Below are 12,482 nucleotides of genomic sequence, written 5' to 3' on the forward strand. Positions count from 1 at the left end.
AAGAGTTAAACAAATTCTGGTCCATTTTTGGTCCTGATTTAGTTGACCTAAACTGTTAACACATAACACTGCAATGCGTTGTGTGTTATTTTTGCCTAATATTTGCCTATTTTTGCAGAATGTTTCACCAATCACCTATTCCGGAATAGGGATGCTTGGGTTCATGTAATTATTAAGAATTATGCATGCTTCGTTCCCAAGCGAGGAAGGTACAGTACAGAGTACACACGCAGACGTACGCCATCCCTGCAGGTTGTACCATTAACTATCATCCAAATATATTATAAGAACAAATAGCTGAAAATGAGGTCTGAGTATTAAACACACTTCAAACACCCAGAAGGGAAAATGCCATTGGAGAGCACTGTGGGTCAAATAAAAGGGATGAGTGCATTAGAAATGCAATGAAAGCTTCGCTCATGTCTATAATGTAGCCCAGTAGAGGTGACTTGCACACACACATCCTCAGCTGCAGCGGTGCATGTTAACAGCCATATTCACCACTCACTTAACCTTTAAGGGTGTTCTTTCTTGGCAGGAGGTGTACCACCAAGTAAGCCTGGCAAGCACTGCCGCTGCACCATCAGAGTTAAAATGGTGATCCCGACTGCTTTGCAAAACCTTTTGTTTGCCATTAAAAGGGCTGTGTTCTTTGTTGAGGCTGATTCTACAAATGCCTTCTAAATAGCAGTTCTCACACTTCCAAGATTAAAAAAAGAAGTACCATACTATAGTCCTTACCCGTTTGAATATATGAACACCAAATGATGTACAGTGTGGGTAATACCATTTAATCCACCATATTGTTGGTATGTATTTTGAGGTGTAATCAGTCTGGTGTCAGAAGCACTTACCCGTCGGTCAAGTATAGGAAAGGTGCAATTCTGGGGAAATTGCAAAATGTGGTTGCCTCGATCGCACAGATGCTTGCGGAGATATAGGCCCCTCCCACAGATTTAGCTAGCCAATTACAATGTCAAGTCACCCCTGTGGTCATGTGTAAGTAATTTGGATTTATGGTTCTATGGATCAAGTAATTTCGATTTACCTCCCCAAAAGAAAATTCCCCCCGCATTTGTGGCGCCCCCTATAGATGGAAATGGAATAGCTTTTGGCTCTCTGTTGATTAAACCACCCTCGACTGTCTGCGCCACCTCAGAATTCTTTTGTAATTAATTTTCGTAATTATTATGAACCTCCTCTCCAAGTTTTGTAAAATACTTGAATGGAAGTCTTCCCCTTTATACTGTAAGTGAAAGGAGAAATGTAATAACTAATGTATTTAAAAAACTTTTGTTAAATTGAAAAAAAGGGCTTTGAAATGCCTTGCATAATGGAATGGTCAATGTCTGTGTGCAAATTCAGATCAACTGGGCAAGCCAGTGAGGAGCGGGGGGGCTAGGATGCACGCAAGCACTTTCAGGTCAGGTTAGGATACCGATTTTATCCAGTCAAAAATAATTTATCCTGGAAAAAAATGTATCTGCTACTTTTTTTTGGTTGAATCATTTCCAATTTCACTTGTTAATCATGTATCCTGTATGGGTACTCTCTACTGATTGGATATCCCAATCTAAAAATGTATTATCTATTTACTAAACAGTTGAAGAGATGGTGGGGACAGTGAGTGCCTGTTGCTGACCAATCACACTAAAGCACATGTAGTGTTTGGACCAAAATGGGAACATTGAATGGCCTTTTCTTCAAGGTTCAGTTAAACTCCCATCATGAGGTTTGATGGGAGTCAGTTCACTTGTCAGCTTGGCCTCCTCTATCTGGGTGTCCGGGGGACCAGGGGGTGATATGGATAGCTATTATAAGGCTACTGGTTGGTAGCGGCTGCGATGGGAAGGACCTGGCTGCTGTTATTCTCCCGATAAAGAACAAAGAGTGGAGTGAAAGACAGAAGGCTCATACATACTCCAGTTTTTGGTGATAGCTGATCACCTAAAACGGTGATAAGAGTTGAGGCCATCATACTCGCGGTGATGTCCTTAAGGATTGACCCCGCCTCCCTGTGGTTTACCCAACTTCTAGACCAATCAGTGAACGGGGTGATAGCTCCAGAGTGAAAAGACTTGTCTGATAGTAAAAATAGAGAGATGGGTCTGTGTCCGCGGTGATAGCTGATCATCACTGTGACTGACGTAATGGTGTAGTTTTCCAAACCCTTTAAAAACTACACCGCGGTGATAAGCTATCACCAAAAACTGGAGTATGTATGAGTCTAGAGAGTGACAGTGAATGAGAGAAAGAGAGGACAAAAAAAAGACACATGGACAGAGAGGAGAGAACTAGAGGAGACAGGCAGACAGGTAGACAAGACAAGTATAAAGACAGAAAGACAAATGTGGTGCTTTTAAGGCTCAAACATTGACGCCTTTAATCTCCACAACAACAATTGACCCTAAGTGTTATCACTTCCTGTTTTCTGTCACGTAACAAAAGCTGTTGCCTGGTTATGATGCGAGGGTTTTATTGATGATTGGTTTGGTGTCCTACTTCATTAGTTACGTAAGGTCATGGGACAAACTGTTACTTAACTTTGGGGAGATTATATAAGCAAACAATCATGTATAGGCCTACTGTTAGTTCAGAGGTCTTCAGTGTTTTTGTTTTTTCTCCAGATTTTTCTTCAATTCTGTCTTGTTTTCTTTCTTCTTCTTTTTCTGTTCAACTTGATAAGGTTTTCAAACTGTCTCATCATCTATTGTCAGTTGAGAGATTTTAAATATAGCTTTTTCTTTAATATATATATATTTCTTTCCTATGAGTTAATTGTCTCCAAGTGCTGACGCAGCTTTGATGGCTCATAGATTTGTTTGACAGAACTATCATCAGTGTTAAATTAAATGTGTTGAATTCAAGTTAATCATGTATTTTGAGGGCCTCCTATGCCCATCTTTCCGGGTTTGTGTAAACACAAACATTGAAGACAAAATTGAAAACGGAAAAGTGAGGACGCAAATTGTGATTGGCCGGCATGATTGGGTGGGAGATGTGCCATTGGTTGAGCATTGCATAACGATTGTGCCACGGGGGGGGACCCGTTGTATATTATGTGCAGATTACAGACAACACATCCTCAACCCAGAGAAGAACACCAGTTACTGAAGACCAGAACCCTGAACGAACTTAAAATGGATGAGTGCGACTGCAACACATCTGGAACCTGCAGGTGCGCTGGATCCTGCGCCTGTACTAACTGCTCATGCACCTCGTGCAAGAACAGCTGCTGCGCGTGCTGCCCCCCTGGATGCGAGAAGTGTGCGTCTGGGTGCCTGTGTGAGGGTGGCAAGAGCTGTAGCACCGGCTGCTGCACTAAGTAAGGACGACCTGACCTCCTGCATGAATGGATGTGCATCATCTACTGTCACTGAGAATGCCCCTTTTACAGTTACAATCCTTTGTGTGTTTTCGTGGTTTCTGATTTAGTGATTTCTAGTTTGAGAGTGAAGTGGCTGAACACAGGTGGCTGCAGATTGACAGGTCCAGCCTGGACCCGCCCCTCTCTCCTCATTCGATCTTCCCGTCCACGCCTTGGTCACGATTGGCTGAGCTGTTGGCCTGTTCTCTATAAAATGCTCAGTTTGACTTGACTCATGTGAGGACAACCTTGTTCTCCACCAAATGCAACGTTTGTCCCCTTTCATTTGTTTGCTGTTCGGTTCTGTGAGTTTGTTTGTTTGTGGACAGTCCTTTGTGAGTAAGTGAGTTCTACTTCTTTTTGGTTTATGCAAGTTTAAGTCAAGTGTATTTTTCTTGTTAGAATAATTGTATTTTAGTTTTTCATTCAGTTAGGGACTTTAGTGTAGGGGTAATTTTTATTTCATAGATTAGGAAGTTCTCTTGAATGTAAACCGGCACCCTGAAGCCATTCTGAAAGAGTTTTGCCTCTGCTGAAACAAAAAGAGTGATAATAAAATAAAATGAAAAAATATTGTTATTTTCCCCTACCCTAGACAGGGGGTCGTAACAGTGATTAGTAAAAATGCATTCTTATATGTGGCTGGTAGAGAGATGTCAGACATTGCGCAATACTTGAGAGATACAATACTTGGACCTCTTAAGATACTCTATGCCCGTCGCTGTTGTATGCTAAGAGGATTGGCTGATTTTGGCTTTTTGTGAGGACGCAAACTGACCCAGAATGAGGTGATATATGATGATAAGACCGCCCCTCACTTCACACGGGTGTGATTTTTAGACAAAAGAAATAAATGGTTCCTGGGCGGCCCCATAAAGTAACACTTCCCAGAAGGCTCAAGGGTGGTTGTCTGTAGGGTAGTATGTATATGGGTTGTTATGATCAGAGTTACTCAGATACAAAATACATTTACTTTTTATTTATATTTATAGTGACTATATTTGAAAAATCACACCCGTGTGAAGTGACATCGAGGATGTTGCTATGATTAGGTGATGTAATGATGATGTAAAACAAACCGTGTCAAAACAAACATTAAAGTCTCTTTATTGTTAATGGGATTTTAACCCATTCTGAAGGGGAACCCGTTTTGGTGTTAGCGTCATGTTAAGCTTTAGCTATTTTTTAAAGAATCGAAGAACGACTGACATTTTTATAATCTGATCTCAGGTCAGAATGGGTTAATCAGACCAGTGTGTGTCCAGTTGGAAACCTCGTATGAATCTGATCTCAGGTCAGAATGGGTTAATGTTTGTTAGGGACAAAACAAACATTAATTTCTCTTTGTCAATGGCGTTTTTAAAACAAAACATTGAACTAAAACATTAAACCAAAAATATATATTTTATAGATATGAGACAGAAAAGTAGGGCTGAATGTGTTATTAGAGAGTTTTTAGAGAGGGAAGGGCAGCTCGCATCCAAATCTCCCCACCGGGAGAAAATTAAAAGGTCCAAGCCCGGGGCTCCCCTGCCACTGAGTGGATTATATACGCTGACTGAACATAATCCACACTCTGAGAGGGAGAGGCCTCCTGCTAAGTTGAGTGGAAAACTGCGAGAGTTCCTCTGCAGAGCGGAGGCCGACGCTCACTCCAATATAAAGGATATCCTGACTAGGAATATTCCCTACACAAACAATGAGGCCTGACACACAAAGACCCGCGCTAATGCCAGCCGGACGTTCCTCGCAGGGTTGTGGAGTGTTGGCTGGGAGAGGAGCTGCAGGCAGGGCATGGGATGGTGAAATGAGGAGGAGGAGGGGGTGGGGGGGTTGTAGAAAGCAGCAACATGAAAGGGCGTACTGTATTAATGTTGGAGACTCCATGAGTGTTATGCCTGCATGGGCATTCAGCTATAGTAGCTCTATATAGCTATGTCAGTGGGTCAGTAAATTGTTTACCACTTTGGTCCCAATCAAAGTACGGTATCTGATAACATTGCTTTGGAATTTTCGGTGCACCTTCATAGACCCCAGGCCCAGAGAATGGTCCCTACTACTGATGCCATCATGTCCTTTCCTCGCTCCTAGTGCCACATTAGGCCAGAAATACCAACCGCACACACAAAACATCCAAAACTCGAATGGACAGATTGCTTTTGAGAGGACAAATATGGAGCCGAGGCACCCGATGTTTCTATATTTGAAGTGGAGATCAGGGTTTTCTCCAGCATAGGGACGTTTTTATGCCATCCAACTATGGGAAATTTGGGGTGTCACATTCTTAGGACATAAAACATCATGCAGAATGCAGTTCAAGCTGTCGTTATCTTGCATTTTTGTAGCTACCGTTTTAAAAAGCCTTTGTGCTATAATTGGTACATGTCAGCGTTATTATAAAAAGTTATACAGTCAGTCCTGTGATACACCTGTTACAGCACACTGTTACATGATTTACTATCCGGACTTTGAAAGGAAGCAACGGTAACCAATCATTCCTGAAGAAGATCCTAAGGGATCGAAACGTTGAATCAAATAAACCAGTGGAGCTGATTTTTTCATACCAGTGTTGCAGACTCTATTTTTTCTCCAGCAACGGTAACCAAACCAGGGCCACCAAAAGGAAAGCTCAAGCCTTGGATCTCAAACACATCAACATGGTCACCGACCCTTACCTGTGCCGCCTCGTGACCTCAGTGTGCCTGTGTGAGCAGAGGTGCTGACCCCTCCGAAGACAGCGATCCCCTGACCGACGGGGGTGTGGAAGTTGTTGTAGTTGGGGATGGCCGTGACCCCAAAGCTGGGGTACGGCTGGGGCGTCGGGTCAGCCCCATAGCGGTAGCCGGCGGCACTCTGGGAGAGGCTGGTGTCACGATCGTCTGTGTGTTTGCTGGCTTCCTTATCCTTGCATTGCACACAGCCCATTATCTATATATATATCTGTGGGGAGACAACAGCGACAGAAGGCAAGAGGAAGAGAGACAGAAAAAGAGATGGGGATAGAGGTAGATGTCAGAGAGAGAGAGAGAGAGAGAGAGAGAGAGAGAGAGAGAGAGAGAGAAGAGGGATTAAGTATAAGTATGACTGGGTGAAATCAATAACACCATATACCCTGTCTGGAAAGGAACGATGCCTTCTCTGTACCAACCAGTGAACTCATCGTTGAGTTCAATATTCTCTGCAGAGTAACTTTTTGTTCAGACTCGTCCATAGTTACATTTCAATGTGGTGGGGAAAAAGGTGATAAATGAAAACAACAACAACAAAAACATTAAAAGTGACTTCTAATAAACACTTTTGGTGCGATTTAGACACATCATCAGTGATGTATCCTGGGTTTATTGGGTGTTTGGGCCCAACCCCGGCTGGGTCGCCTGGGCGAGGATGCCTTGATATTGCAAGATTACCATAGCCGAGCATGGTTGAACAAAAGAAGTGTGTGGCAGAGGAAAAAAACAACAACATCTCTATTTTTATACGTAGATTCTGTTCTTTAGCTGATTAGACTGGTTTGGGTTGTGGCGAAGTTTTATTTCAATTCATTTATTTATTGACACAGTGCTCTGTTACTCTGAATGACTCACACCAACAGCGTGTCTCTTTCATGGTCAGGAGGAATAAACGTTGAGTATCACACACATGTCAGGGAAGCTTGCCATCCAGCGAGGAGAATGAAAAGGGCAGACAGACACACAGAGGCAGACAATGGTTCCTGGAGCAACGGCAGGAGGCACCTGGAAACCTTTCACTTTTAAAAATGATTTCATAAAATGGAGCATTGCGGTAGTTCACTCCAGGCAGGCACAGAACACAAGCAAAGTTCCACTCGCATAAGCCCTCCAATCACATATGGCCACGGGCCCTAACGGTTCAACACTGTCTATTTAAACAGACCGACACTCAATCTTACATGCATCTCTCACTGCTACCACAAATGACAAATTCTCAGTGATTAAACCTCCTGTAGTAACATTCAGGTTTTCACTATGACAGGAATATCATTCAGTATAGAGCCTATCGTATCATGTTCTGTTAGGCTCTTCGGTTGAGAGGTGAATACTGTCTATTATCGTGTCCATAACTGTGTAGATTTATTCTGCTTTGGGGGGGGGGGGGGGGGGGGGGGTTGTGATCTGAGAGTCTGTGTCATGGTTGCGCAGATTGTTATGTAGCAGAGCCACACTGACGAATACAATGAAATATCACCGCAATAATTCATTTCATCTTGACAAGAGTGTCTGACTGAACTGACATTACTGTGTAGGGTACTGGAAATAGTATAATTGTACAAGGAGGCAGCACTGTTTCCGCAAAGCAAATTGGAACTGCATTCAGGAAGTGTACAATACAAATACACTGTAGTGTAGAAGGATGGGAGAATGTTGGCGCCTGGACACAACATATAATATCTATTTTTGATCGTTATAAATGTACAGTATAGTTGCAAAGCATCTCAACAATGCACTGGAGCTATTTCTATTGTGCACCACTGAGTTGCGGTGAAGACGAGAATTGCCTTGCGGTATATTTGTGTTTGGGGGGAATAATGCAAACATAACCACAGACTAGATGCCTGAAGACATCTTGAAATACTTTTGGCATAGTTTGTTTATGAGTCTGGGTGGGACGGCCCTGGCAAAACTTGAAGGCAGAGATTCTAGGGAGAGTACCATGGTGGAGCAAGGCGGGAAGAAGATTACAAGTGGGCAATTTTTATTTACTCCCCGGTGAATAAATGCCATCTAATTATCACTTGGATAAACAACTCTGAATATAAACGCGTCTTGTCTGGGTTGTATATCAGCGGAGCCGCGACGGTCAATAAATCCATGCACTCCTCTGGGAGACAGAGACAGATCGAAGCCCTCGGCACTAGCCACTGTTTGTCCTCAAAAGTGTCACTTGAAAATATATATCCACACAGTAAAACCCTGAGTGTTCAATGAACTATGAGAGTGTACAAATGGACCCCTTAAGGGTCCATTACTTTCTCTCTCCTTCTCTATCTGGTGCTCTCTCTTATCTGCCCATGTCAATGTTAGTGTGTCACTTCAAAATATAGCCTACTAAATAATAAATATTCACTTAATTCCACCCCTCTCGGTCTCTCCTCTCTCCCCCCTTGCTCTTCTCTGTCATGATTCGGGTCCTAAAATATGTCACTAGAAAAAATATTTAATTTCCTAACTTCCGCTCTCTTTTGCTCTCTCTCTCTCTCTCTCTCTCTCTCTCTCTCTCCATGACTTCTTTTCCTGTCCGTCTCTCTCTGGCCAAGTGTTCGTACGTGTCTCCTTTCCTCATTATACTGTAGGAAGGGCAGGAAGTCTACACACTGTCACATGCTGAGTGAGTGACACAGGAACAGGAAAGACACACAAGTACAGAAACAGACAGACAAAAAAATAAGTCAAGAACGAGCCAGAGAGAATAAGAGACAACATGAGACAAGGGGAGAGACTGCATGACGGAGAAAGCAAGCAGATCGACCGATGGGGGAGGGAGAGTGAGACGGAGAAACCTCTGTGTGTGTTCCGCACTTCTCAGCAGGAAGGATAAACAAGACGGAAGGAACCCCATTTCTCCATCCATCATTACAGTAGCAGAATGCTGGCCCATGGACAATGCTCTCTCTCCTGGACATAATCACACACCCAGCCAGAACCAGAATATGAGAGAGAGAGAGGGAGAGAGAGAGAGAGAGAGAGAGGCTGAACTGAGCCACTAAGCTGAACAACCACACAGGCTCTATGACTTGGGGATATGTCCAAAGTGAGTCTTGTCGTTCAACCACCATATTTGCTGACCAATAGGCTGAGGCGAATAGTACTGTACTGTATAATCCACTGTTCTCCATCAGTGAGTTTGGTGCATCCTTCCAAATGTATTTTACAGCGTTTAGATACTATGAATGTGGTAGACAGATTAGTTGACGTGCCAGGTCACTCCCCAATTGCATTAATTCTTGAAATGGCCAATATACAGTATGTCTTGCAGTCATAATTTAGCTCAATTCAAGGGAAAAGGCCCGCTCTACTCAGACAGTCTTATATAGTTTTCAGGCGTGTGCTGGGTGCAGATTCAAAGAGAACATAATAGAAAATGAATAAACTAATTTCAGACTCAGAGGCTTGTCTCTCAAAGTCTGCCTCTGTACTTCAACAGTACTGGACATGACATATGTACCCTGAGGTTTCAAGGCATAGAATATATCAACCCTTTAAAGAGAGGTGGGGACAGAGATCGGTTATTATTACAACGTGAAGCATTTTGGATCCATTTCTTAAACACTGTATTTAATAAAGTCTAAATGAAGAATTGGTGTTTTCTATGAATAACATTTTTTGTAATGTGGATTCTGTAAGTTGAAATGAGACAATAATGATTTCTTATAATAATATGTATGTTCACTACTATGTATGCCTTTTTTAATAATGAGACACGGCTGTATAGTCCCATTTAATTGAACAAATATTTCTATATAACCATGTCATTTCCGTTGCTATTGCCAATTTTGACACTGATGAAGGCCTGCGCGCCGAAACGCGTTTGTCTGTCTGGTATGACTGCTGCTGCGGCGCACTATCATTATTAAACAAAGACTCTTACTCGACTGAGAGTGTGGATTATATTCCTTTTCTATAAGTCATAATTTAGCATTATTGAAATTCTGGTGGTGATTTAGTTTTTTGAGTGAGTCTGCATGTTGGGAAACAAAAAATAAAGCAAAAGCATTGGCTCATCTTGCACAAACGTAATAGTAGTATGAGTTGATTGATTGATTGATTGATTGAAACCTTTATTTATTCTCGAAAGAGCAATTGAGGTTCTCTCTCATTTCCAATGCTGACGAGATTACATACATTATATAAAACAATTTAAGACATGCAGGTATACACAAAACAGTTGAATGAAGAGGAAGAGAAAAGACCCAATGCTCCTTATTTACCCTGTTAGGGTGATTAGTTACGTGCAGTGGTCGGGCATGCACGCACACACACGCACACACACACACACGCACACGCACACACACACACAGTATCCCTGACCATGTGAAACTGGGCAGCAGAGTGAAATGGCTGTCCAGCTGAATACAGCAACACAGCACACGATGCCACAGTGACTCTGTCGGCGTCAACTCACGCTGGAATCCACAGTGACAAGCATGGAGGAGCAGGCAGCAGCAACAGCTCTGCTACGGGTAGAGCAGCATTGCCGAGCGTCCCTAATCGTATTGGCTTACGACGGGAGCCACTGCCCCAAGACTCCAAAGAGGCTAATCCTTTCTTGCATTTTTCTTTTTCTTCCTTTTTTTTGTTACACAAAGTAGTAGTAATAATGTGCAGGCCAGATAAAGAACAGCTTCTAAAAATATATGATCACACCTCATTTCAGATGTCACCACATCCAATCTACTCACAATGCATTGTTGCGGCGCATTGTGACAGTGAGGTTGTGGAATGTAGATCTTTGGTGCAGAGATTTGGTGTATGCAGAAGCAAAAAGGAGGGGACCAAGCATGGATCCCTGAGGGACCCCAGTCAATGAAGTATAGAGTTTAAGTAGTTAACAAAGAAACCAACTAACTGCAAAGAACAATGGTTGTGCTTTACATAATCAATGATTGATTAAAATAAAAGGCGAGATTTGGATGAAACATATTGTATTGATCTCTCTTGAGCGAGATGGAGAGACGCTTTGTGATTGGCGTTGCTAAATGTTAATCTTTAGAAGGATAATGGTGTGCATTTCAGAGGGAAAATGGCTTAGGGTTTTGGTTTAGATCATGTGGCCCTTTAGAACTGAAACACACGTATTTATACTTGTATTTCTAAATACAACCCTTACCCTGCAGTAGTGTATATATACAAATATCTAATCTAAACTGTAGTACAGTGGGTTTTAGAAGTGCTCCGATCTGGGGGTTTTTGGGACCAATCCCGATCACTGATTGTTTTTCTCACGGTCTGCCGATACCGATACCAATCTTGTGCATAAGGGGGGAAATTTGAATATTCCTGGCGATGTCAAAAGTTTCAAAACGCACGTCAAAACTGTTCCTGTGTGTGTGTGGAGAGGAAGGGGAGAATGTTTAGGCCTGTCACAAAGATGAAAATCGTGAAAATCACCGATCGGTGGCCGATCGATCAGAGCACCTCTGGGTTCACAACAGGTTTCCACAAAACAAAAGCTCATTGTAGAACGCAGAATAGATTTTTTTTATTGATAGGGTACAGTAATGTTTGGACAGGAAAGGGGGAGAGAGATGGGGGGGGAAGACATGCAGCAAAGGCCCGACGGGCTCGGGACTCGAACCCGCGACACGCCGTCAGGCTGGATTACCGGCCTAGGTGCCTGGACCGCTCAGCCACGGCCCAGAGAAAATACTTTTTTGGTAGTTTCCCGTTACTATTAGACACCTACACCGAACCGCCGAACCAACCCATTATGGAGATATGTACAGTATCTGTACATGTCAGTCCTTAACCCTTTCATGGCCATATGGAGATCACTAGGAGACATGAGCGTGATGACGTGGTCTGTCTGCCCGCCGGTCCTCCCTTAAGCTAATTTTAAGATGTTCAAAGTATAGAACAGAAGAGTCCAGTAAGGAACATACAAGCTCATCACTCACTGTGCTCTGTGAAACAAGATCTCTTTAATAAGAGTTTAATTAATTCCCTTTGCATTGCAAATACTCTCTCAATTAATTACTTCTCTTTCTCAGAAACGTGTGACACCTGCTAGCTGTGAGGGTTGTTGAGTTTTGTTTACATCTTCTCGCCATCTCTCCACTCGCCTCAATGTATACAAACTAACATCTATTCAACATTTTTGCACTAAGAGTGGCAATTATTTCCACTGTTTACCATTACACATATACAGATATACATGAAATACACATATTGCATTGGAATGGCTCACACGTCACACCCGGACCTACAGTATAGCGCTGTATTGGATGGTTCAGCCAAATCCAACATGAAATCAATATTAATAACCCCTGGGGGGGAATCCAATTTAAGAGGACATGACCAGCAGCACAGTCAGATCTATAATTGGTTAACGCAATAAAAAAGGGGGCTATTCATATAACAGTAGATGGGCCAAATTCATT

At 42.6% G+C, this 12,482-nt stretch overlaps 1 protein-coding gene across 3 annotated transcripts in view; it reads right to left on the reverse strand.

Moving 5' to 3' along the window:
* The window catches only part of fynb (FYN proto-oncogene, Src family tyrosine kinase b), a 95,622-nt gene that overhangs the window by 30,567 nt on the left and 52,573 nt on the right, over nt 1–12,482 (reverse strand). For all 3 annotated transcript variants that reach the window (XM_083790157.1, XM_083790156.1, XM_083790155.1), the window contains exon 2: nt 6,043–6,307. In XM_083790157.1, coding sequence (XP_083646283.1) covers nt 6,043–6,292 — 250 coding nt within the window. In that variant the 5' untranslated portion in view covers nt 6,293–6,307. The remainder of the gene's footprint in view (nt 1–6,042; nt 6,308–12,482) is intronic.

This window comes from Protomyctophum parallelum (assembly GCF_964188405.1).
Source record: "Protomyctophum parallelum genome assembly, chromosome: 19".
Taxonomy (NCBI): Eukaryota; Metazoa; Chordata; class Actinopteri; order Myctophiformes; family Myctophidae; genus Protomyctophum; species Protomyctophum parallelum.